A 24,713-nucleotide genomic window follows, 5' to 3' on the forward strand; every position below is an offset into this window, starting at 1 on the left:
GTTGTCTATCTCCCCCCTCTAGACAGTGAGCCTATTGTTGGGTAGGGACTGTCTCTGTTGCCAAATTGTACTTTCCAAGCGCTTAATACAGTGCTCTGCACATAGTAAGTGCTCAATAAATACGATTGAATGAATGAATCCTCCCTCCTCCTTCCCCCTTTTCTCCGCACAGAGAATGTTTCCTCAAAAGATACTGGATGTTATTGTTTTAAGTTTCCACTTTCATTAAAAATTGGAATTAAATCCCTTCCTCCCCATCAGGAGAAACTCTGAGACTTCTGCATTTCCCTGACAGATAGTGCAGTCCAGTTCTCTGAGTAGAGCTCTGGGTGCTGCCAGTTCTGGGAAGGATATCCAGGAGTAATCATTTATCCCAGGGGAATGGGATAGCATCCAGCTGCAGATAAGAACGCTTTTTTCAGTACAATTTTAATCATCTCTGATGTCTCCCAAACCTCTGTTCTCTACAGCCGTCTGCACGCAATCCTCCAAAAATTGCCAGCTTGGCACAGGAGAGAGAGGAGGAAAGATAAATATTTGTTCAAAGTTGACCGAATTGAAACTTACAAATGCAGCATCAGCTGATGCACTGCTTGGGCCTAGGCCTTGTGATTGTCTTTATCCAGGCCCTTCGGATTAATTTCACCTTGACACTCATTTTTTTTTTTCCATTTCTTTGGTAAAAAGGAGGGGGAAGAGACCCTGAAGATCCCACTGACCTCTCATGGATGGTATTTCAAACTTCTGTCCACAAATAATTCTCAGTAGTACTTGAGGATTCTGTTTTTAACTCTGCTAGTTCAACCTGGCACATTAGCTCCCCTCCCTCCTTGATCCTTCTTCTTGTAACCCACCTCTGATCTTATCTCTCTGATCTCCTTCCACAACCCAGCCTGTGCCCTTTCGCTCCTCTAATGCCAACCTACTCACTGTACCTCCATGTCATTTATCTCACTGCCAACCCCTTACTTTTATCCTGCCTCTGGCCTGGAACTCTCTCCCCCTTCATATCTGACAGACCACCACTCTCCCCACCTTCAAAGCCTTATTAAAATCACATCTCCTCCCAGAGGTCTTCTAATAATAATTGTGGTATTTGTTAAGCACTTACTATGTGCCAGGCACTGTACTGAGCACTGGGGTAAATACCAGATAATCAAGTTGGTCACAGTCCTTGTCCCACACAGGGCTCACAGTCTTAACCCCCATTTTAAGATGAGGTAACTGAGGTGTGGAGAAGTTAACTGACTTGCCCTAGGTCACACAGCAGTCAATTGGTGGAGCCAGGATTAGAATCCAGGTCCTTCTGACTCCCAAATCCATGCTCCGTCCACTAGGCCATGCAGCTTCTCTGACTAAGCCCTTATTTCCCCTTCTCCCTCTCCTTTTCATGATGCCTATGCACATCTGTACCCTTTAAACACTTGATATTCACCTCATCCTAACCCCCACAGCACTTATACACATATACGTAGTTCAGTTTGATGTTTTTCTCCCACTCTGAACTGTAAGCTCCCTGTGGGCAGGGATTATGTCTACCAACTCTGTTGTATTACACTCTTTCAAATGCATAGTACTGTGTTCTGCACACGATAAGCACTTGATAAATGCCGATTGACTGAATGATTGATTGATTGATTGACTACCTCCCAGCCATTGTTCTCTCCCAGATGCATGTCTCCATGGTCACAAACCATGCCTGTTTCCCAGGGAAGACCCTGACTATTGTCACAGAGGATGTGGGGGCACAGTAATGTCTTCTGCTGCTGAGAGGGCACTTACAGCTATGCTAGTCAAAGGCCACAGATCACACCAGGGCCAGAACCAACCATCCTTCAGTGTGAGTTGGCAATCAAGAAGCAGTATGGCCTAGTGTAAAGAACATAGGCCTGAGAATCAGAGAACCTGGGTTCTTCCCATGGCTCTGCCACTTGCCTGCTGTGTGATCATGGGCAAATCCCTTTTCCGTCTCTGGGCCTCAGTTTTCCCATCTGTGGTATGGGGATTCAATGCCTGCTGTCCCCCTTACTTAAACTGTGAGCCCCATGTGGGACAGGGACTGTTTTTGACCTAGTTATCTTGTTTCTACCCCAGGGCTTAGGCCATGTTTTCCAAGACTCGGCCCTTCCCCTGTCTTTTGAACGTCTGTCCCAATCTGCACTTTCTTGGTTTTAGAAGGAAGCTTTGATTCTGCCTAGCAAGTAGCAGCTGAAGCATCAGGGGTCAACCAGGTGGGAAGCAAGGACATACTGGGGCTCCCATACAGGGGAAGGGGATGCTAGACTGCTGGGGGGCTGGACAGAGACACCAAGTGCTCATCTGAATCGTGGCTATATGGGAGAAGCTGAGTCGTCTCGGTGGGCGGTGGGCCCCCGAGCAGCTCCTCCACCCACCAGACCGGACTCGCTGGGGCTGGGTGACAGTTTCCCAACTTGTGTCCAGGCCCCTTCTGCAAGACTGGGCTCGCCTTGGGTAGGGTGGAAGCTCTGGGAAATATCCCAGCTTGCGTCTAGGTAGCCATTGGAACTGCAATGATCGGAGAGGCAGCTAAGAAACACTCCTCCACAAAATACTGCATGTGAAATCCCCCCGTTGTGCTCTGGGCATGGCGGGACGTGTCATGGCATGTGCCATGTGGGAGGTTGTCCTTGGAATTCTTGCCTCAGAGCAGCCAATTATCAGCAATGAGTCCTGGGCACAGCACACCGTGAGGTGCACACAGAGCCTACATCCAGGACTTATTTAGGCCAAAGTTCTAATTCTTGACCTTGGAGTCATGTCCTAGCCTTTGTGGGCCACATTAAAAAGCTGCCTTCCAGACTCTCTGCTGGGCTTGTCCACCCCATGGAATGCCCACAGTGATTTTTTGGTCATAAACGTCCCTAGTGATGGTGTGGCCTCACCCTCAATGTGCAGATCCAGGACTGGAGCCCAGATTTTCTGATGCCCAGAGCCAGCTCTTTCCCCTGGGCGTGTGGCAAGGCTTTTCACAATTGAGTGCTAGAAGGTAATTCAGAATCTTTCTGTCACGAGCAGTGCCTTGTCCCTCAAACTCCGACCACTCTCATGAGCTGATTACTCTGATGGCATTTACCCCAGCACTTAGCCCAGTCCTTGACACATAGTAAATGCTTAGAAAATACTATGATCATCATTATTATTATTATTGTTAACAACTATCCTCATCCTCCACTCACCTTGAATTTTCAAAGACCCATGTTAGAGTTCTGAGTGTCAAGGGCAGTGATAAATACATTTGGAGTTTTTATTGACAGTATGGAGGGCCATAAATATTGTCTGCCTCCATCCCTGCCAAGAGCTTATCATCAATTCTATTTCTGAATTTCTCTTTACTCATCTTGACTGGGTTCTCATCCCACATATCTTCTGTCTTCTAATTAAAGCCGCCTTTGGCTCAGGGAAGGGGAATGTCCTAAGAACATGCATTTAAAATAAGATGGGCTCTGGAAGTTTTAAGTTTGGTGACATCTCATTCAGAAAATAGGGTGTATACTAATTCAGATTTAGGTTAATATTTATGTCAATCAATCAATAGTATTTATTGAGTGCTAACTTTGGGGAAGCAATGTACTATGCCCTTGGGAGAGTACAATACAACAGAGTTGATCGGTATGATCCCTGCTCACAAGGATCTTATAGTCTAAAGGGGGAGAGCAATCTCTCTGTTACTACCTTCTACCTTCTTGCTTATTTTAATATTCCTTCTGATCTGTAGCCATGGGAATACTACCTACCTGTTATTCTGTGTTCTTCCTCCTCCTTCCACTACTTGTAAACCATTACTGCCTATCTGTCTCCCCTGCTAGACTATTCATTCCTTGAAAGAAGGGAATCTGTGTGGCACTCCAGTTGTATCACTAAAATCTGTCAGTCCCACCTTCACAACATAGCTAAAATCCACCCTATACTCTCCATCCAAAGTGCTATCACGTTAATGCAGTCACACATCCTATCCTCCTTGCTGACCTCCCAGGATCCTGTCTCTCTCCACTCCAGTCCATTCTTCACTCTACTGTAGAAAAATGATCTACAAAAACGTTCAGGACATGACACCCAACTCCTCAAAAAACTCCAGTGGTTGCACATCAACCTCCGCATCAAACAAAAATTCCTCACTATTGGCTTTAAAAAACTCCACCACCTTGCCCCTCCTACCTCACCTCACTTCTCTCCTTCCACAACCCAGCCCACACACTTCATTCCTCTAGTGCTAACCTTCTCACTGTGGCTCCATCTGGCTTGTCTGGCTTGCCAACCCCTAGCCCATGTCCTGCCTCTGGCCTGGTACATCCTCCCTCCTCAAATCCAACAGACAATTTTACTTTCCCCACTTTCAAAGCACATCTCATCCAAGAGTCCTTCACAGACTAAACCCCACTTTTCCTCATCTTCCACCCCCTCTGCATTGCCCTAACTGGCTTCCTTTGTTCTCCCCACTCCCAGGCCCATAGAATTAATGTACAGATCTGTAATCTTATTTATTTGTATTGATGTCCGTCTCCCCCTCTCTAGACTGTAAGCCCATTGTAGGCAGGGAATGTGCCTGTTTATTGCTGTGTTGTACTCTGCCAAGCACTTAGCACAGTGTTCTACACACAGTAAGTGCTCAGTAAATACGATTGAATGAATGAATTCTCCCCAGGGTTTCTCACAGTTTTTTAGTTACAGTAGGTGTTCAGTGAATACCATGGATGAATAGGTTGGTTGGGCTGACAGTTTTCAATGAAGCTAAAGTTATATAAATATTTCTATATAATGTAATGCGTAATATATATTTATATTATAATGATAAGGAGGAGGATGGTGATTATGTTGATGATGATGAAGTTGGGGTTCAGAAGGAAACATATCAGCATAGCTCAGTGGAAAGAGCACAGGCTTGGGAGTCAGAGGTCATGGGTTCAAATCCAGGCTCGCCGCTTGTCAGCTGTGTGACTTTGGGCAAGTCACTTAACTTTTCTGTGCCTCAGTTACCTCATCTGTAATGGGGATTAATATTGTGAGCCCCACATGGGACAATCTGATCACCTTGTATCCTCCCCAGAGCTTAGAACAGTGCTTTGCACATAGTAAGTGCTTAACAAATACCAAAATTATTTATTATTATTATATGTGTCGTAATACTCAACTATGCATATATGAGGCATGATATCCTTTAGCTCCCCCTAGTGGCTATTCCTTTTACTCTTTGAGAGTTATTTTTTATGGTATATTTGTTAAGCGCTTACTATCATCAATTATATTTACTGAATGCTTACGATATGCAGAGTACTGTACTAAGCACTGTATGTGTCAAGCAGTGTTCTGAGGACTGGGATAGATACAAATGAATCAGGTCGAACACCGTCCCTATCCCACCTGAGGCTCACAGTCAAAGTAGGGGGCAGAAGACGTATTGAATCCTCATTTTACAGATGAAGAAACTGAGGCAAAGAGACGTTAAGTGACTTGCCCAAGGTCACACAGCAATCAAGTGGTAGAGCCGGTATTAGAACCCAGGTCCTCTGAACCCCAGGCCCATGCTCCTTCAACTTGGCCACACTGCTCTCAAATGAACGTCATCTCCACAACTTTCCACATAGATAAAATCCCAGTGTCAGAAGCCCCATTTTGAAACCCAAAGGCTCATAGAGACAGTAGCATGGGCAGTCCGAGGGAAATAAATGGATGAGACTCTGGGATCAGTTTGACTTTGCCTTGTAAGAGGAGAGAGAATATTTTAGATACATATCTAAACCTCCAATGGCTACCGATCAATCTGCGCATCAGGCAGAAACTCCTCACCCTGGGCTTCAAGGCTGTCCATCACCTCGCCCCCTCCTACCTCACCTCCCTTCTCTCCTTCTACTGCCCAGCCCGCACCCTCCGCTCATCCACCACTAATCTCCTCACTGTACCTCGCTCTCGCCTGTCCCGCCATCGACCCCCGGCCCACGTCATCCCCCGGGCCTGGAATGCCCTCCCTCTGCCCATCCGCCAAGCTAGCTCTCTTCCTCCCTTCAAGGCCCTGCTGAGAGCTCACCTCCTCCAGGAGGCCTTCCCAGACTGAGCCCCTTCTTTCCTCTCCCCCTCGTCCCCCTCTCCATCCCCCCGTCTTACCTCCTTCCCTTCCCCACAGCACCTGTATATATGTATATATGGTTGTACATATTTATTACTCTATTTATTTATTTATTTATTTATTTATTTTACTTGTACATTTCTATCCTACTTATTTTATTTTGTTGGTATGTTTGGTTCTGTTCTCTGTCTCCCCCTTTTAGACTGTGAGCCCACTGTTGGGTAGGGACTGTCTCTATGTGATGCCAATTTGTACTTCCCAAGCGCTTAGTACAGTGCTCTGCACATAGTAAGCGCTCAATAAATACGATTGATTGATTGATTGATTGATATCTTTATGCCCATTATTTCACTTAACTGTAACCTATTCTAATGCCCATCTCCCCTACTAGATTGCAAGCTCCTTGAGGGCAGGGATCATGTCCACTCTATCATACTCTCCCAAGCACTTAGTTCCATACAGAGTACTGAACTAAATGTTTGGGAGAGTATGATAGATACACTATATATGATTGATGGAAGGATTGAGTGAAAGACTGGTTCCCTCTCGCTGGACCAAGCTATCCGTTCTGGGATGAGCCACTTTCTCCAGAAGCTAAAAAAGAAAACAGTCCAGGGGGGATTTCACTGCTCTTGGCTTTCAGCTTTTGGGGGCCTAGAAAAGGTACATCTAGTGGGGGCCAGGAGGAATGGTGAGGAAGGGTGGGAGAGGGAACGACTCCAAAGATGGGAGCAGGAGTTCCCAAAAGACCTCCCCTTTTCCAAAGAGTCCTCTGCTATAGAAGCAGAAGGAGTTCCCCTGGCATCCCCATGTCTTTGATGGGCTTCCCGCTCTGCTGTGAACCTCCTCACCCCTGGTACATGCCTAAGGTCTTAACTCATAAGCCCCTGTGATCATGTTCATGCGACTCTGTCAGCAACATCCCATTCTCTGCAGCAGAGGGCTCACCAGCTCAGCCCAAAAGAGCCTTAGATTGTCCCCGGCATTCAACTATTCCCAAAGAGACCTCAGAAGCCAGGGAAGACCAACCTCTGTCCACCCCCATGGAATGCCCAAGGTGATTTTTTGGTCATAAACTTCCCTAGTGATGGTGTGGATCTGGAATGTGCAGATCCACGATTGGAACCCAGATTTTCTGATGCCCAGAACCAGCTCTTTCCCCCTGCTCCTCCTGTTTATGGGTGTGAATGGAGGTATGGGTGGGAGAGGGGAAGGGGAGGAGTAATCAGATGAGGGATGGATGGGATGAACAGGAAATTTCAGGTGAAACTGGAGACATCTGGGACGCAGCTTCTAGAAAAGTTGGAGCACCCCCATAGAGATAATTGTCACTCTCAAAAGACTTAGGTACAGTTCAGTCTTGAGGGAGGGGGGTAAGCCAAATGATCTCTCTGGGATTCTCTCAGGTCTGAATCTTGGGCATCATTCAATTATAAGCTCCTTGAGGACAGGGCTTGTGTGCACTGCACACAGTAAGTGCCCGGGCCAGAGCTGGCAGTAGATAGTGCAACACTGCATACATAGAGGCACAACAGGCAACAGAGGCAACAGCAGGTGCCCAGTACAGTGCTCTAACCATGGTAGGTGCACAGTTCAGTGGTCTGCCCACGTTGGGTGTCCAGTTCAATCTCTGCACACAGAAGGTGCCACGCATGACGTTCTGCATCCAGTTAGTATGCAGTACAGAGGCCTGGACACACTAGGCTCCCAGTACAATGCTCTGCACACCCCAGGTGTCCAATACAATGCTCTGCATCCTGAAAATGCTCATTACAGTGCTCTGCACGTAGAAGGGACCTTGTACAGTGCTCCTCAATAAACTCTATTGATTGATTCCATCCAGCCATCTGTCCTGCTCTACGCAATGAATCCAGAGATGATGAGACAGACAGGTACAGACTGATCTTGGCGCAGGTGTGTCCAGGCCCCACAAGCACCAGAAGCTCTGCCCGGAGGACCAGGCCAGAGTTCACTCAAGATGAGACAGAATATTCTGAGGTAAATCTTTTTTTGTTTCATTTTCAGTTAAAAATAGTACAGTATACAAGATGATCTTATTAAAGGTAAAAATACATGATCTTGATCCTTTATTTCTAAACAGATCTACCTACAGTACAATTTTGTATTTTGATTCTTTGTTTTTACAAATATAACTATTTTGCTATTAGGCTCTCTGTGTTCTCATCTGGCACTTAAGAATAGATCACAGGTCAGCTCCCGGTTCTGCTTGGTTCTTCCTTTTCCGTGGATAGCAAGAGGGGGCAGTCAGGCCACAGATCTGCTCAATTTGAACTCTCAGTGCCCGTGTCCGGTTCAGAAGCTGGAAGATGAGCTTTATAAAGCTCAGGCGGCCAACTTCTGCTCCCGGAGTAGGCAGGGGTCGGGGCCTAGGCCTAACTCGGGGGTATCTCGGGGAGGCTGTGCAATGGAGTCTTCGGCTTGAAGACAGCGTGGTCTCGAGACGTGACGAACGCAGCTCGGAAGCTGCCCCGGCCCCTCGGTTCCTACTCACCTGCTTTCCGGGAATGGGTCTGGGTGCAGAGGATGGGTCTCCCTTCCGGGGACAGGCTGCCCATCCACGTTCAGGTGTCGTGCCCCTGCTGGGATGTGAGGCGATCCTTTTTATATCCAAAAGGGATCGATCAGTGGTGCTACTGCACCTGGTTCGGCAGAGGAGCAGCTGGGGCCGGGCCCATCCTCGGCTGCTCCCACAGCCCCCTGCCGCCCCCTGCCGCCCCCTGTCCCCGGACACTGGTGGAAGCAGCCAGGGCCGTCGGCCGGGTCAGTCGTCCTTGGTCTTATTCATTGCAAAGTGCTCTCTGTTCAAATTTTTCCCAAATTTGTCGCTGAGCTGCTGGATCAGGCCGGCCAACTCCCCAGTCGCCTGGGACTTTTCCTCCAGAAGCTCGTAGCGGAGACTGGAGATATCCTGCTTGATCTCCTTCAGCTCCCCTACAAGAAAAAACATGGATGTTGGGAGACCAGAGCCACACCACTGGCATACTGGGTCAAATTGGGCAAGTCACTTTAGACCTCCGAGATTCAGCTTCCTCATATGGAAAATGGAAATAAGATCTCTACTCTCCCTCCCTCTTGGAGTGTGAGACCTGTGTGGAATGGGGACTGTGCCTGATCAGATTGTCTTCTATTTGCCCCGGGGCTGAACACAGTGCTTGGCACAGAGTAGGCCCTGAACAAATAATTTAGCTAACTCACTGGGTGGGCGGTTTTGTTCATGTGGGCTGGAAGCAGAAAGGAGGAAGAGCTGTGCTGTCTAATGAAGACAGTTGAGCTGATACAAGTCATTTCTTCTCTTCCAATTTGAATCCCATTAGCCTGAAAACCTGACCCTTCTGTTGGAAGAGAAAACCTGTCCTGGCCAAATTCAGCAGAAAGGCTACTTGCCTTCATTGACTTCGTCATTCTCTCTATCCACCTGGGCCTTCAGGACGTATCTTTTGATAAGCCGCTTCATGATTTTCTGAAAGGGGGATGAAAAAGGAGACATGATGCCGCTTTTAGGGGGTCATGTGATTGGAGGGGTGGTCAGCGCTGTGGTTTGACCTCATTTCTCTTACGGGCTTTGGAGCCAAACTCCCAGGGAAAAAGGGGGCCCTCCTGCCCTGTTTCCACCCCCGCCCCCACTCCTGAGCTTGGGTGGGCAAGGAAGTGGCTGAGGAGCCAGAAGAAGAGGATCACTGGGAACGCTCAAGGGCAAAGCCAAGGTGGGAGCTCAGGAAGGTGGCGGGTAAGGAGGGAGAAAGCCATGTGGAGCACACTCCCCCAAATCCCAGCAAGCAATAAGGGGGATGGTGCAATCCAATTAACTGACATGGAAAAATGGCTCTTAAAAGGGATTCCCCTTGGAGGGAACACGCAAACTAAGCCAAGGAAGGATGTCAAAATAGGGGAGCATAGTGTGGCCCAGGGGAAAGCACATGGCATTGGGAGTCGGGAGACCTGGATTTTAGTTCCAGCTCTGCCACTGTCCTGCTGTGTGACCTGGGGCAAGCCACCAGATTTCTCTCGGCCTTAGTTTCCTCATTTATAACATGGAGGCAAAGATCCCTGCTCAACCTGCCTCTTAGACTGTGAGCCCCAGATAGGGATAGAGACTGTTCACAATCTGATTTTCCTGTACTTACCCCCTTACTTAGGACAGTTCTTGGCTCCTAATAAGCACTTGACAAATACCATAATTATTGACTATAACATAGAAAGTATTAATGGGTAGCAGGAAAGGGAATGAAGATGCTAGGGGATATGGTGCCTAGGAAAATGATATTACTTGGCCCTGATTCTAAAGCCTACTTCCCTACAATCCCCAAATCCAAACAAGGAACATGGGTTCAACCACAGTGTGTGTGATGGCCTGGGCAAATCCTGGTTTCTTTGCTGCCAAGGAGACATTACTAAACAGTAAAAAAATTCCCCGATGAAGGGGCCAGGAAGTAAAATAGGGGTAGGGACAGCCTTTTGAAGATGGTCACTGTTGCTATGTTGCCACTGAGGGAACACTCAAAACCGTCAGGTATATGAGACTGGGGTTGACAATTCAGGATCATCCTGTGAGGTGTGAGGATTTGGACTGGGACCATTGGCTCTGGCATCTTCAAACCCCAAACCTCCTGTCCATAAATGTAATGGGAGGAACCGCTCTACACGGTCAACCTGGAGATGCGAATTCCGTTTCAGGCTGGACACTTGGCCGCATATCTGTGTCTCAGTCCTGCCTCAATCACTCTGTGCCCCGCTCCCTCAGGAGGGTTGGTTGGGGGAGTTCTTTGCAGACTGGAGAAGAGAATCACTAAAACATTGATGGTGATCATTTTTACTGGTCCTCCTCTCCCTTGTCATCAATTTATATTTTAACAGAATTTGCGCTCCCACGTCCTGGACTCTGGCCAGAGCAGCAGAGGCAATCCTAGAAGCAGACATTTTAAAGTGGCCTGGCTAATAGTTCCAGGAAGTGACCAGCCCCCCTCCCCCAAGAAGTGCCGGGTGGTCAGTGGAACTGATTTTTTTCAGGCTGTGATATGAATTGATCCATACCTTGGCCTAGTAGGTGATGGCCTAATTTTAGGGCCGTTCTAAAGCATTAACTCCAAGATCGTTTCAGTGAGGAGAATGCTTCAAGTAAACATTAATTTCTCAGGGCAAATAGCCTGGAAAACATGAATGAAATGATGACCCGAGTGCCCCACCTATTTTTTCTGGAAAATTGGATTCCTATTCTGGGGTGTAGGAGGAGTAAATTTGATATTTACATTCCCACCCTGAGGTTCTGACAAAATTAATTCTCATCAGAGGTACAAATATGAACCCTAAGGATCCCTTTAAATGCAAAATGGATTCTCCATACATCCTGTGCTGAAACAATGCCAGAGCAAACATGTTCACACTCAGCACAAACTCTGCATGAAACTAAGCTGAAGCAAGGGTGTTTTTGGTAGGGAAAAATAGCTTTTTTCCCCAATGGGATGAGAAGCGGATGAGATAAACAATGCAGACAGATGACCAGGAAGTTGATCTCTCTGCCCAGCACAGGGGTGATGAAGGGTATGCAGGTACTGGATAGGGAGAGGAGTCAGCGTCAGGGTCTGGGTCCCAGATGGGGTGATGGCCAGGATCAGGATCAGTGTCACGGTTGGCAGTTCTCACACACACAGGAGAAGGGAGAGTGGATGTGGCAGCTGAGGCTCAGGCAGAGCTGGGGACATTTTGGTGGAGAGCTGATGGTGGTCCCAACTCCATCCCTTAGCCAGGCTGTGTGCTTAAGGGGACACCCCAAAGACAAAAGAACTAGCAGAGATTGCTGATGGAGATGAAACACTTTGTTTCCTGAATCTTCCTAAGGAAGAAGCAGGAGGATCAGAACTGGACACATACAGGAGACTGAACACATACTGTATGGTGAAGATGGCCAAGGTAGCAGAATCCAGTGGGAAGCAATGTTGCCACCTGAGAAAACACAAATGGAGGAACATTTTGGGGCACGTGGAAAATCATTGGGATCTAAGCCAAATTATTTTTGGCAGTGGGTCTTAGCAGATATAAATGTTGAAGGAATGTATATGCTAAGTGGTGAAACCTAGCCACTTTGAAAATCTAGGATGAGAATTGGCAAGGATGGAAAGGGGGCTGTTCCTGTTGGGGCTCTGAGAAGGGAAGGGTCCAGGTAAAGTCTGTGGATGCTTGACCTGCAATGCTTTGGCTAAGACTCACCTGGTTTCCATGTTCTATTTACATTGGTCTTTTTATTACTGATGAAGGACTTGGTTTTATGAATGGAAGCAGGCTAGGGTGGCCAGCTATCCGGCTTCATACCAAGGGGCCAGTCTGGTTTTCATCCGGGCTGTCCCCGATCTGGCACAAATTTGGCATCAGGTGCCTCTATGTCCTGCATTTTGATTTTAAAAGCCCGACCTGCATCCCTTGGCTCCTATTTCTGAGTCTTGCAGCTCAGAAGTGTTGGCTGTGTTCACTTGGACCTGGGAAAGAATGCATCCACTCTGAAGTAAGAAAGGGGGCAGTGGTCCCTCCCAGAGAAAGGCTCTAGTTTCAGGGGGACACCTCGGATGGACTTCGGCAAAAAAGATTCAAGGATGTCATTATGTTTAACTGAGTGTTCAGTACAGTGCATATGATGTCACCTGCATCTTCTTGCCTGAAATCCAAAAGGACAGTCAGTGGCACTTTTAACACCAATCTACACCCAGTTGGTGGATTTAGAAAGAGTTCAAACTAAGCAAAGGATGCTGTCGCCTCACAATGAACTGCCTGCCCCTGGCTCTTTCCCAAGAAGGAAGAGGATCTCATTGGGTGGGGAAATGGAGCATTTCAGAGGTGAAGATAGCTTTGGGGCTCGATGCCTTATTGGGGAAGTAATGCCCAGGCTCTTTGTTCAAGGATAAATCAAGCCAAGAAACACCTCAACTATCTGGTGGCTGACCAGAAGTCAGTAAATGATGCTCCAGTTCTGACTGGAAGAGCCTTGAAATCCCAACCCTAGGGGCCATCAACCAATCAGTGCTATTAATCGAACACTTCCTGTGTGCACAGAACTATACTAAGCACTTGGGAGAGTATAATATTACTGTGTCGGTAGACACGTCATCTGCCCAATGTTGACCTCAACATTTTTATCCTTGGGAGGCAGTGCCATTTAGCAATAAAAGCACCCAGGACTAAGGAGACTGAATTCCGGGCCTAGCTTCAGCCCCGATGAAGTCGTGTGGCCTCTAGCAAGTCATTTATCCTCTCTGTGCCTCAGTGGCCTCGATCAATGATTTGGGTACCTACCTGTTGCAACTGGGGACATTGAGAGGAAAGTGAGATGAGGTGCTAACATATATCAGGGGACTGTGAAGTCTTTAGGAAGTGGCGTATGAACACAAGGGAGTATTTCCTTTCAATAATTATCCATTGCCTAGAGAGATGTTGTTCTGAAACTTTTATATTTACAATTGGATGGTGTACTCTTTCTAATCTAAAGCCTCCACACTTGGATCTTTTTATCTTCTGGCCTCAGTTTAGCTGATCGAATCAATAACTAACTCCTGGGGACAGACCATCTTCTCTAATAAAGAGGACTAAAGCGTATTACACTGATTAAAGGGGAAAAATGGTGATACAGCTATTGGAAGGAGTAAACAGAGGATGAAGAACCCAACAAGAAAGGTGATTAGCTGGTTGGCTTGGATCAGGCACTGGGACTCCAGACACAAATGACCCAGACGGTAGGATCGTGGGTAACCCAAGTGACCCTCCAGTCTCTGGCAGCAATCAATCAATCAATCAATCAATCAATCGTATTTATTGAGCGCTTACTGTGTGCAGAGCACTTTACTAAGCGCTTGGGAAGTGCAAGTTGGCAACATATAGAGACGGTCCCTACCCAACAGTGGGCTCACAGTCTAAAACTGTCTAAAAGACAGAGAACAAACCTAAACCAAAACAGATCACTGCCAGATTCTTATCACACCTCCCAAATGTAGTATCCTCCCATATCCTCTTTTCACCCCTGTATGGGGGGCAGGGACACCTTGGGACTATGGAGGTGGCTGGGGAATCCACTGGACTATAAGCTCTTTGAGGGCAGGATCTGTTGCAGTCTTTTAGACTGTGAGCCCACTGTTGGGTAGGGACTGTCTCTATATGTTGCCAACTTGTACTTCCCAAGCGCTTAGTACAGTGCTCTGCACACAGTAAGCGCTCAATAAATACGATTGATTGATTGATTGATTGATTGCAGCCACCCAAATGCTTAGGGCCATTCTCTGCCCACAGAAAATGCCTTATATAGTGTTCTGAACAGCACAGGTGCCCAATACAGTCCCCTCAAAAGGTAGACTCTCAATAAGTATTACTGATTAATGGACATTGAACACAAAGTTTGACTAGCAAGAGAGGATCAGGTGGACATGTGGCTGTTGAAAAGTAAAAGTACTTGGGAGATTTTTGAAAAAGAAAGGGAGAAAACAACATCCAAAGTTTTCAGTATGTTGAAGATTTGTACTTCCTAAGCACTTAGTACAGTGCTCTGCACACAGTAAGTGCTCAATAAATACGAATGAATGAATGAACTTGGAAATGAGATGCAGCTTGGCCTAGTGGATTGAACACAGGCCTGGGAGTCAGAAGGTCCTGGGTTATAATCCTGGCTCTGCCACTTGTCTGCTATGTGACCTTGGGCAAGTTAGTTGACTTCTCTGGGCCTCAGTTCCCTCATTTGTAAAATGGGGATTAAGTCTGTGAGCCCCATATGGGATACGGACTGTGCCCAACCTGATAACAAATACCATCATTATTATTAGCTTAGATACCCCAGCTCTTAATACAGGGTCTGGCACATAGTATGTGCTTAACAAATACCATATAAAAAAATGGGAGAGGAGATTGGGAGGCTGTTAACTCAGAGATGGATCTGAAATAAAACCTCCAGAAAGGATGAGAGAGGGAGCTACATGCTAGAGAGTCTGTGGTGTAAGGACAAAAATGAAGCCAGAGCACTGTGCATGCCCTCTAGAAAATACATGAGATTTTTCTGCACATCTTTCAGAGATCACACAACCCTTCATCTCCCTGTGCCAAGCCCCAGGGCTCCTTCCTTCCTGCTGCTGCAGTTAAGGTTGAACACCTAGCACAGTTCAGCTGACACTAAAGATGTTGATCTCTACTTCAAAGGTCCTAGGGTGAGAAAACCTAAAAGTCTCAGAATAGAAGCTGGAGAGTCCAGATCCCATGGCCCAATTTTGCTCATCTTTAACCCTTTAAATACTCTCTCCTGCCACTGTACCGAAGGGAAAAATCATATGCGGGGGAGGTGATGGGAACTAGCTAGAAGCCTTCACTGACCCAAATATTCCACCCATAATTTCTGGGGATCTTTGCATTCTATTTAAAACAATTTCTACCCAATGTCCCAAGGTGAGCAGAAAAGTAGTACTCTTTTTCTTTCTGATTTTCACTCAACTATTCCCTGGATCTTACATGATTAGAGAAAAGCCTAAGCTTTTGGAGGGATGGGTTTCTTAATCACAAAATTAAACCCTGAGAACTGCTCAGCTGGTTTGTGAAATAGGAGGGTTATTCGGTTATCACACCACAGACACAATGCAAGCCAAATCCATCATTGCTTTCCCTGAGAAGATCTCGTTTGGATAAAAGTCCTACAGTTTCAAATCTCTCTGGGTGCCTCCAGTCAAAGTTTCCAGCCTTTTGTAAATTCACAGCCTGTAAGGACAAGCTAAAGTTGGCGGAGTCTATAAGGCCTCCTCATTTAAGGTGAGGGGGGGCCGGGGGGGGGGTGTCAGGGGAGCCAACAGCCTAGAATGATCTTTATCAAGGGTTCTTCCTGAGCTCAGACTCTGCTTTCATGTGAGCAGTCACTGCCACCCCTCCCCCAAATGCCTGCTCCCAGGGGCTTTCGATTTGTCAGTTAAAAGGCTTTGAACATCAGTCATTTTTACCCATGCTGTTGGTAAAAAATAAGCTGCAGCAGTTGGCAACCCCACTTCCAGTTGATCCATAAGCATAACCAATATGGGGAATTATAATCATGGACTGTGGGGCAGAAGAGATGGGGAAAGTGGAAGAGCATGGCAAAGTGGATAGAGCACAGGCCTAGAAGTCAGAAGGGCATGGGTTCTAATCCTTGCTCCGCCACTTGTCCACTTGTCTGCTGTGTGACCTTGGGCAAGTCACTTCACTTCTCTGGGTCTCAGTTACTTCATCTGTAAAATGGGGATTTTAGCCTGTGAGCCCCACGTTGGACTGTGTCCAACCCAATTTGCTTGTATCCACCCCAGAGCATGCCTGGCACATAGTAAGCACTTAACAAATACCATTATTATTATTATTATTATTATTATTATTATTAATAAGAATGATTGCCTACTGGTGAATTTTTTTATGGCATTTGTTAAGCACTTACTATGTGCAAAGCACTGTTCTAAGCGCTGGAGGGGATCAGGTTGTCCCACGTGGAGCTCACAGTCTTAATCCCTATTTTACAGATGAGGTAACTGAGGCTCCAAGAAGTTAAGTGACTTGCCCAAGGTCATACAGCAGACATGTGGTGGAGCCAGGATTCAAACCCATGAACTCTGACTCCAAAACCCATGCTCTTTCCACTGAGCCACGCTGTGGATTGCCTACACTCAGTAATTTTCCGGGGACTTGTATTTAAACTTGAGGAAAAACTTGTGGGGAAAAAGTACAGTCCAGAGGACCTGAATTCTCATCCCCTCCCTGCCACTTGCCTACTGGATGACTTTAGGTAAGTCACTTAACTACTCTGGGCTTCAGTTTTCTCAACTGTAAAATGGGGTTTTAATACCTTTTTATTGATTTTTTTGATTGATTGATTCATTCATTCAATCATATTTATTGAGCACTTACTGTGTGCACAGCACTGTACTAAGCACTTGGGAAGTACAAGTTCAAGTACAAGTGATGTTATCTGTTAAGCAAAAGAAGCAGCGTGGCCTAGTGGACAGGGCCTGGGCCTGGGAATCAGAAAGACCTGCGTTCTAACCCCAGCTCCACCACTGGTCTGTTATGTGACCTTAGGCAAGTCACTTCACTTCTCTGTGCCTCCCTTAGGTCATCTGTAAAATGGGGATTAAGACTGTGAGCCCTTTGTGGGACAGTGACTGTGTCCAACCTGATTAACTTGAATTTACCCCAATGCTTAGTACAGGGCCTGACACATAGTAAACCCCTAACAAAAACCATAAAAAGCAAATGCTTACTATATGCTAGGGCCTGTACTAAATGCTGGGGTATCTGCAAGTTAATCAGGTTGGACACAGTTCCTGTCCTACAAAGGGCTCACAGTCTTAATCCCCATATTACAGATGAGGTAACTGAGGTCCAGAGAGGTTAAGCGATTTGCCTAAAGTCACACAGCAGACAAATGATGGAGCCGGTATTAGAACCCATGTCCTTCTGACTCCCAGGCCAATCTTCTCTCCATGCTGCTTCTCTAATACCTATACTCCCTCCTACCTTCGACTATCAGCCCCAGGTGGGGCAGGGATTGTGTCCAACTTGATTAACTCAAATCTGCCGCAGTTCTTAGAACCTTGCTTGACACATAGTAAACGTGTTGTGGGCAGGGAATGTGTCTGTTTATTGTTATATTGTACTCTCCCAAGTGCTTAGAACAGTGCTTTGAACACAGTAAGTGCTCAATAAATACTATTGAATGAATGAATAAATGCTTAACAAATGCCATAATGATAAACAGACACAGTAAATTGGGAGTTCATCTCCAAGACAAAGTTGTCCTCTTTTTTCCATTAGCAAAAAAAGTGTGTCCTTGAGCCTTATCCTGGCAGGAAACACTGATTTTTTTTACCTGGTCAGGTACCCAAAATGCTTAAATTGGGCAGTGAACCCAGCTCTCTCTGTTTTCAAGATTTAGGTTAGAATTTCTCCTAGTGGCAGGATATCTGCCTCTCGGATATACTGCTCAACAATCAGTTTCTTTTGTTCTGCCTTCAATCCTGGACATTTTAGTCATTTCCCTTTGCCCTTCCTTCTTTTTACCATGATGCTGAGCAACACTTTCTCTTTGTACTTTAAAGGATGGGAGAACAAGGATGGATAAAGTCAGAGGTCACGCTCCATTTCTCTGTATGCATTTGACTGTATCATAGAATCTGTCCATCCATGATCTTCTGACTCAAGGAATTATAACTAACTTGATATTTTCTCTAGATTTGCATTTCTCCTAAATTAGAAAGAAGCGCTTCATCATGCCTCCCGAGCTATTTGCAAAGCCACATGAGGATCTGAAGAAATGTCTGTCTGATTGTAGTTCACGGAGAAGGAAAATAGCTTCGACTCTGTTCCCACAACTGGCTAGGCCGTGTGGGCTGGAGACATTGTAATGATGTGGTCAGCGGTTGGTCTACTGGAACAGTATTCTGTTCTGACAAATGATGTGTTGCTGCTGGTTAATGTCCATGGTGCCAAGGCACCAAAAAGTGGTAGGGGGGTGCAGCAATGCTGGGGTCCTGATAAGACTCCAGGAGGCCACATGAGATGGAAGAGGGCGGCACTGTGGCCCAGTAACAAGAACAGGGCTTGGGAATCAGGACACCTGCATTCTGGTCCCGGTTCTATCTCTGGCCTGTTGTTTGATATTGGGTAAGTTGTTTAAGCAATTTGGGCCTCAGTTTCCTCCTCTGTAAAATGGGGGTAAAATATCCATTCTCGCCCTTAGACTGTGAACCCCATGTTGGGCAGGAACTGTGTCTGATCTGATTATCCTATATCTACCAGGGTATAGCACTGTATTTGGTATCTAGTAAGTGTTTAATAAGTGCTATTATTATTATTATTATTAATTAATGTCAAGCAAAGGTATCATGGAATCAGTCCAGCCATGATCTTCTGACTCAAGGAATTTTGTTAATAATAATAATAATAATTATAATAATGATAACATTTATTAAGCGCTTACTATGTGCCAAGCACTGTTCTAAGCACTGGGGAGGTTACAAGGTGATCAGGTGGTCCCATGGGGGGTTCACAGTCTTAATCCCCATTTTACAGATGAGGTTACTGAGGCCCAGAGAAGTTAAGTGACTTGCCCAAAGTCACACAGTTGTCAAGTGGCGGAGCCGGGATTTGAACCCATGACCTCTGACTCCAAAGTCCGGGCTCTTTCCACTGAGCCACGCTGCTTTAAGTTAACTAACTTGCTATTTACTCTAGATTTCCATCTAAAGCACTGTACTAAGCCCTTGGGAGAGTACAATACAATAGAGTTGGAAGACACATTCCCTGCCCACAACAAGTTTACGGTCTTTATGGGGAGACAGTAATATAAATGAATATGTTACAGGCATGGACATAAGTGCTGTGGGACTGAAGGTGGGGTGAATGTCAAGTGTTCAAAGGGGACAGATCCAAGTGCTATTATTATTACTATTATTATTATTGTATTCATTATGAGATGGACAAGACAGCATGAGGGTCAACTCCATGGGGAGATGAGGATTGTTTTCTCCACTGGTTTTCAACTAGAGGTAAGGGAGCCATGATTCTCCCTAAGGATTTTTGGACTAGTCACCCAGTTTCACCCAGATCTTTATTCACACCTGAGAGCTTCCAAGAAGGGCGAATGAAAGAACCAAAATTGGGATTTGCTGACCAGAGAGTTATAGGAAGTCTGCCCTTCCCCAAGATCTAGCTCCACCTCCATCCCCTCCCATGCTTGAATCTGAAAATCAGCACTCAAGTGAGAATATTTCCATCCATTCCATTCCCGCCTAAACCGTCCATCTGCAGTTCTATCAGCTGAGAGCTACATCTACTCTTACTGGGGAGCTGGGCTTTTGAAACCCTACATCTCTGGTGGTGTCTGCTTTGCAGCCCGATGGCTAAGTTACCTGGTATCTTGTGGGCTTGCTGAAAGTGTTTTTCACGGTAAAGTTTTCAGAATTTCGGGCACTGGCCTGATAACGAGACTTCTGCAATGACAGACACATTAGGATTTAGATGCAACCAGTCACCAGCCACACTTTGCCTGCCTCTGCCCAGTCAGAGCAAAGTGAAATTCATGCCCAAATAGCAGGTTGGCAGGCCTGCCCATCTGGAGTTTCAGTGATTTTGCAGCAATTCCCGACCTGGGTCGGGGAGGGGTGGGGGTCTCTTTTCTGGCCAGCCTCCCACCTCCACCCTCTGGGCATTGCTTGGGCACAATTTACCCCACAAAGCAAGGGGCATACATAAAGGCTCCATCACACTTACCCTAAGTTTGGAGTTCAGCATGCCCATTTCCAGGTCATTTTCACAGCTTTTGGCCTTAGATTTGCAGAGTTGTATGAGGCACATTTTGATTCTCATTGTGAGATAATAAAATGACTTGGGACTTGGCACTAGATTGAAGGGAGCTGGCAGCGTCCTTCCTTCATCAAAATAGGATAACCAGAGCTTGGCTCGTGCAAACTTCCATTCCACATCTGCATCCTCCTGGTGGGGGGGAGGAGGGAGAAACACACCGTCAGCTTTTGAAAGCAGCAAACCAACATGCTCACCCCACCCATGGATGGCAACAGTTGCAAGTGTGGAGTGGAAAAAACTCTAGCTGTAGAGGAGGGAACTAATTGTTCAGCTTGGGAAAGGGCTGAATTCTTTAAGATCAGAAGCTCCTCAAAGACAGAGGATGTGTCTTCTATATCAGATGTCTTCTTCCAAGTGCCTAGAATAATGCTGTGCATATAGATTGCTCCCAGGACAGTGCTCTGCAAACAGATTGCTCCCAGTCCAGTGCTCTGCACATAGAAGGAGCCACTCAGGTATACTACACAGGGTAGGAGCCCATTCTGGTGTTCTGTACACAATAGGCAACCAGTACAATGTTCTACACGCAGTAGGCATCCAGTACAGCACTCCATCCACAGTCAGCTCTCAGTAGGTGTAATTGAACACATTTTTGAAGCTTTTTTTTTTCTCACAGGCATTGAATCGAACCTTCTGGCTTGGAGAGAACAAATGATTTCATAAGTGAAATGAGGGGAGCGTATCCAATCCAAAGTTTGGGCTTGTGACAGATACCAACAGAACTGTACCAATAGCTATCTCTGCAGAAAAGTAATGTGGTCTATGGGTTCCTCACAAAGAACATTTTAAAAGGAGGTCCATCTCTCTGAATGGAATCTTTTGGAAGCAATGTGGCCTAGTGGCCTGGGTGTCGGAGAACCTGGGTTCTAATCCTGCCTATACCACTTGCCTGCTGTATGACCGTGGGCAAACTACTTAAATTATCTGGGCCTCAGTTTCTTTGTCTGTTTAAATGGGGACTAAGTACCTGTTGATGATGTTGATGGTATTTGTTAAGCGCTTGTTATGTGCCAAGCACTGTTCTAAGCACTGGGGTAGATACAAGGTAATCAGATTGTCCCATGTGGGGCTCACAGTCTTAATCCCCACTTTACAGATGAGGTAACTGAGGCACAGAGAAGCTAAGTGACTTGCCCAAAGTCACACGGAGCTGGGATTAGAACCCACGACCTCTGACTCCCAAGCCCAGGCTCTTTCCACTAAGCCATACTGCATCTCACCTATTCTCCCTCCCACTTAGACTGTGAGTCCCATGTGGGACAAGGACTGTGTCTTATCTGATTATCTTGTATTTACTCCAGTGCTTAGCACGGTGATTGCTATATAGTAAGCACTGAACAAATATAACAATTATTATTGTCATTATTATTATTGTTGATAATTCTCATGGGACACATCACGCTCTTGCATGGAGAGGACCCAAACACCACCCAGATGGAATTATACTTACATGAGTGACACTGCTGCTGGCCTTTGATACCCAAATTTTCCATTAACTCTGTTTTAATAATTATGGTATTTGTTTGGTATTTACAATGTACCAAACACTGTAATGACCACTGGGGTGGATACAAAATAATCAGTTCCCACATGGGGCTCACCATCTGAGTAGGAGGGTGAACATTTTGCAGATAAGGGAACTGAGGCACAGAGAAGTTAAGTGAATTGCCCAAGGTCACACAGCAGACAAGTGGCAGAGCAGGGATTAGAACCCAGATCCTCTGACTCCCACACGCATGTTCTTTCCACTAGGTCATGCTGCTTTACCTTTCTGAATAAAAGACAGCTATGTACCCTATATATGAATTCTTAAGCAGCATGGCTCAGTGGAAAAGAGCATGGGCTTTGGAGTCAGAGGCCATGGGTTCAAATCCCAGCTCCACCAATTGTCAGCTGTGTGACTTTGGGCCAGTCACTTAACTTCTCTGTGCCTCAGTTACCTCATCTGTAAAATGGAGATTAAGACTGTGAGCCCCTCATGGGACAACCTGATCACCTTGTAACCTCCCCAGCACTTAGAACAGTGTTTTGCACATAGTAAGTGCTTAATAAATGCCATTATCATTATTATTATTATTAAGCAATTAATCATCGGACCTAATCTTGCCAACAGAGTGCACTAGTCTGTAAGATCCTTGTGGACAAGGATTGTGTTTACTTACTTTATTTTATGACTGTACTTCTCCAAACACATTGTGCAGCTCTCTGCTCACATTAAGTACTCAATAAATGCCACTGCATTTGTTCTAAGATCTTGGGACGGTTTAACAGCAATAAGGTACAAATTCCTGTGTCCAAGTTAATTCCAATATAGTGGGGGCGACAGACAAAAAAGATATACAGATAGCGGGGGTGGAGATGTACATTTAAAATTTAACAGTAAGTAGTTCAAATAGAGTGGGATGAAATGGCAGAATAATTAATTGAATATACAAATGAAAATCCATATGAAAATATACCTATTTGCAGAATGCAGGTACCTGGAAAAAATGAAATGTGAAAGTGCTAAATATGTGTGTTGGGTTAATGAGTTCTTTGGGGAAGAGTTCCTGAAAGAGTTCCTTCTAGACTGTGAGCCCGTTATTGGGTAGGGACCATCTCTATATTTGCCAACTTGTACTTCCCAAGAGCTTAGTACAGTGCTCTGCACACGGTAAGTGCTCAATAAATACAATTGAATGAATGAAAGAATGAAAGGAGTGTGTTTTAGGCTGCCTTTAAAGATGGGAGCTGTGTTTAGGCACATTTGGTGGCAAGGGAACAGTGAGACTGAGGGAATGGAGAAGGGAGAGTACAAAAGGTGTATTTCTGAATTGTACTTCCCAAGCATTTAGTTCAGTGCTCTGCATACAGTAAGAGCTCAATAAATACGATCGAATGAATGAATGAATGAGAGTCGAGAGTGCAGTACAGTAATGCCAACCAAGTCTCTGTACCTCAATCTCGTCTGTCTCACCAGTGATCTCTTGCCCACATCCCTGGTTAGAACTCCCTCACTCTTCATATTCGACAGACCACTGCTCTCTCCATCTTCAAACCCTACTAAAAGCACGACTCCTCCAAGAGGCCTTGCTTGAATAAGCCCTCATTTTTCCATCCTATATGTCATCCAATCAATCAATCAATCAATCGGGTTATTGAGTGCTTACTGTTTGCAGAGCACTGTACTAGGTACTTCAGAGAGCACACTACAACAAGGTTGGTAGACACATTCCCTGCCTACAACAAGCTCACACTCTAGAGAGGGAGGCAGACATTAACATAAATAAATGAATTACGGATATGTACATAAGTGCTGTGGGGCTGTGGGAAGGGTGAATAAAGGGAGCAAGTCAGGGTGCCTCAGACAGGAATGGGAAAAGAAGAAATAAGGGCTTAGGGAAGGCCTCTTGGAGGAGATGTGCCTTCAATAAGTCTCTGAAGGAAGGGAGAGTAATTGCTGTGTGACTTTGAGCAAGTCACTTAACTTCTCTGGGCCTCAGTTATCTCAACTGTAAAATGGGGATTAAGACTGTGAGCCCCACGAGGGACAACCTGATTATCTTGTATCTACCTCAGTGCTTAGAACAGTGCTTGGCACATAGTAAGCACTTAATACCATCATTATTATCTGTCAGAAATGAAGAAGGAGGACATTCCAGACCAGAAGCAGGTCATGGGCAAGAGGTTGGTGGCGAAGCAGATGAGACTGAAATACAGACAGTAGGTTGGCAATAAAATAACAAAGTGTGTGGGCTGGGTTGTAGTAGGAGAGCAGTGATGTGAGGTAAGAGGGGGCAAGGTGACCTAGTGCTTTAAAGCTGATGGTGAGGGGTTTCTGTTTGATGCGGAGGTAGATGGGCTACCAATGGAGGTTCTTGAGGAGTGGGGAAACATGGACAGAATGTTTTTGTAGAAGAATGATCCGGGCAGTAGAGTGAAGTTTGGACTGGAGTGTGGAGACACAGGAGGCAGGGATGTCAGTAGGGAGGCTGATACAGTAATCTAGGAGGGATAGGATAAGTGCTGGCTTTAAGGTGGTAGCAGTTGAATGGAGAGGAAAGGGCAGATTTTAGCAATGTTATGAAGGATGAACCGACAGGATTTGGTGATAGATTGAATATGTCGGTTGAATAAGAGAGAGGGGTCAAGGATAATACCAAGATTATGGGCCTGTGAAACAGGAAGGATGGTAGTTTTGTCTACAGACAGGGGAAGACAGGGTTGGATGGGAAGATCAATGGGAAGAATCCCAGACTGAGCCCTCACTTTTCCCTATCCTCCTCCTCCTCCC

The 24,713-nt window shown here is 45.9% G+C and overlaps 1 protein-coding gene across 1 annotated transcript in view; it reads right to left on the bottom strand.

Annotated features, from left to right (window-relative positions):
• Nucleotides 1-8,864: 8,864 nt before the first annotated feature.
• Nucleotides 8,865-24,713, bottom strand: part of TRPC7 (transient receptor potential cation channel subfamily C member 7) — a 130,667-nt gene continuing 114,818 nt past the window's right edge. Inside the window, exons 8-11 of the mRNA XM_038771694.1 lie at nt 20,348-20,569; nt 19,987-20,067; nt 9,488-9,563; nt 8,865-9,034 (exon numbers count right to left, since the gene is read on the bottom strand). Coding sequence (XP_038627622.1) covers nt 8,865-9,034; nt 9,488-9,563; nt 19,987-20,067; nt 20,348-20,569 — 549 coding nt within the window. The remainder of the gene's footprint in view (nt 9,035-9,487; nt 9,564-19,986; nt 20,068-20,347; nt 20,570-24,713) is intronic.

The sequence above is a fragment of the Tachyglossus aculeatus genome, chromosome X1, assembly GCF_015852505.1.
Source record: "Tachyglossus aculeatus isolate mTacAcu1 chromosome X1, mTacAcu1.pri, whole genome shotgun sequence".
Taxonomy (NCBI): domain Eukaryota; kingdom Metazoa; phylum Chordata; class Mammalia; order Monotremata; family Tachyglossidae; genus Tachyglossus; species Tachyglossus aculeatus.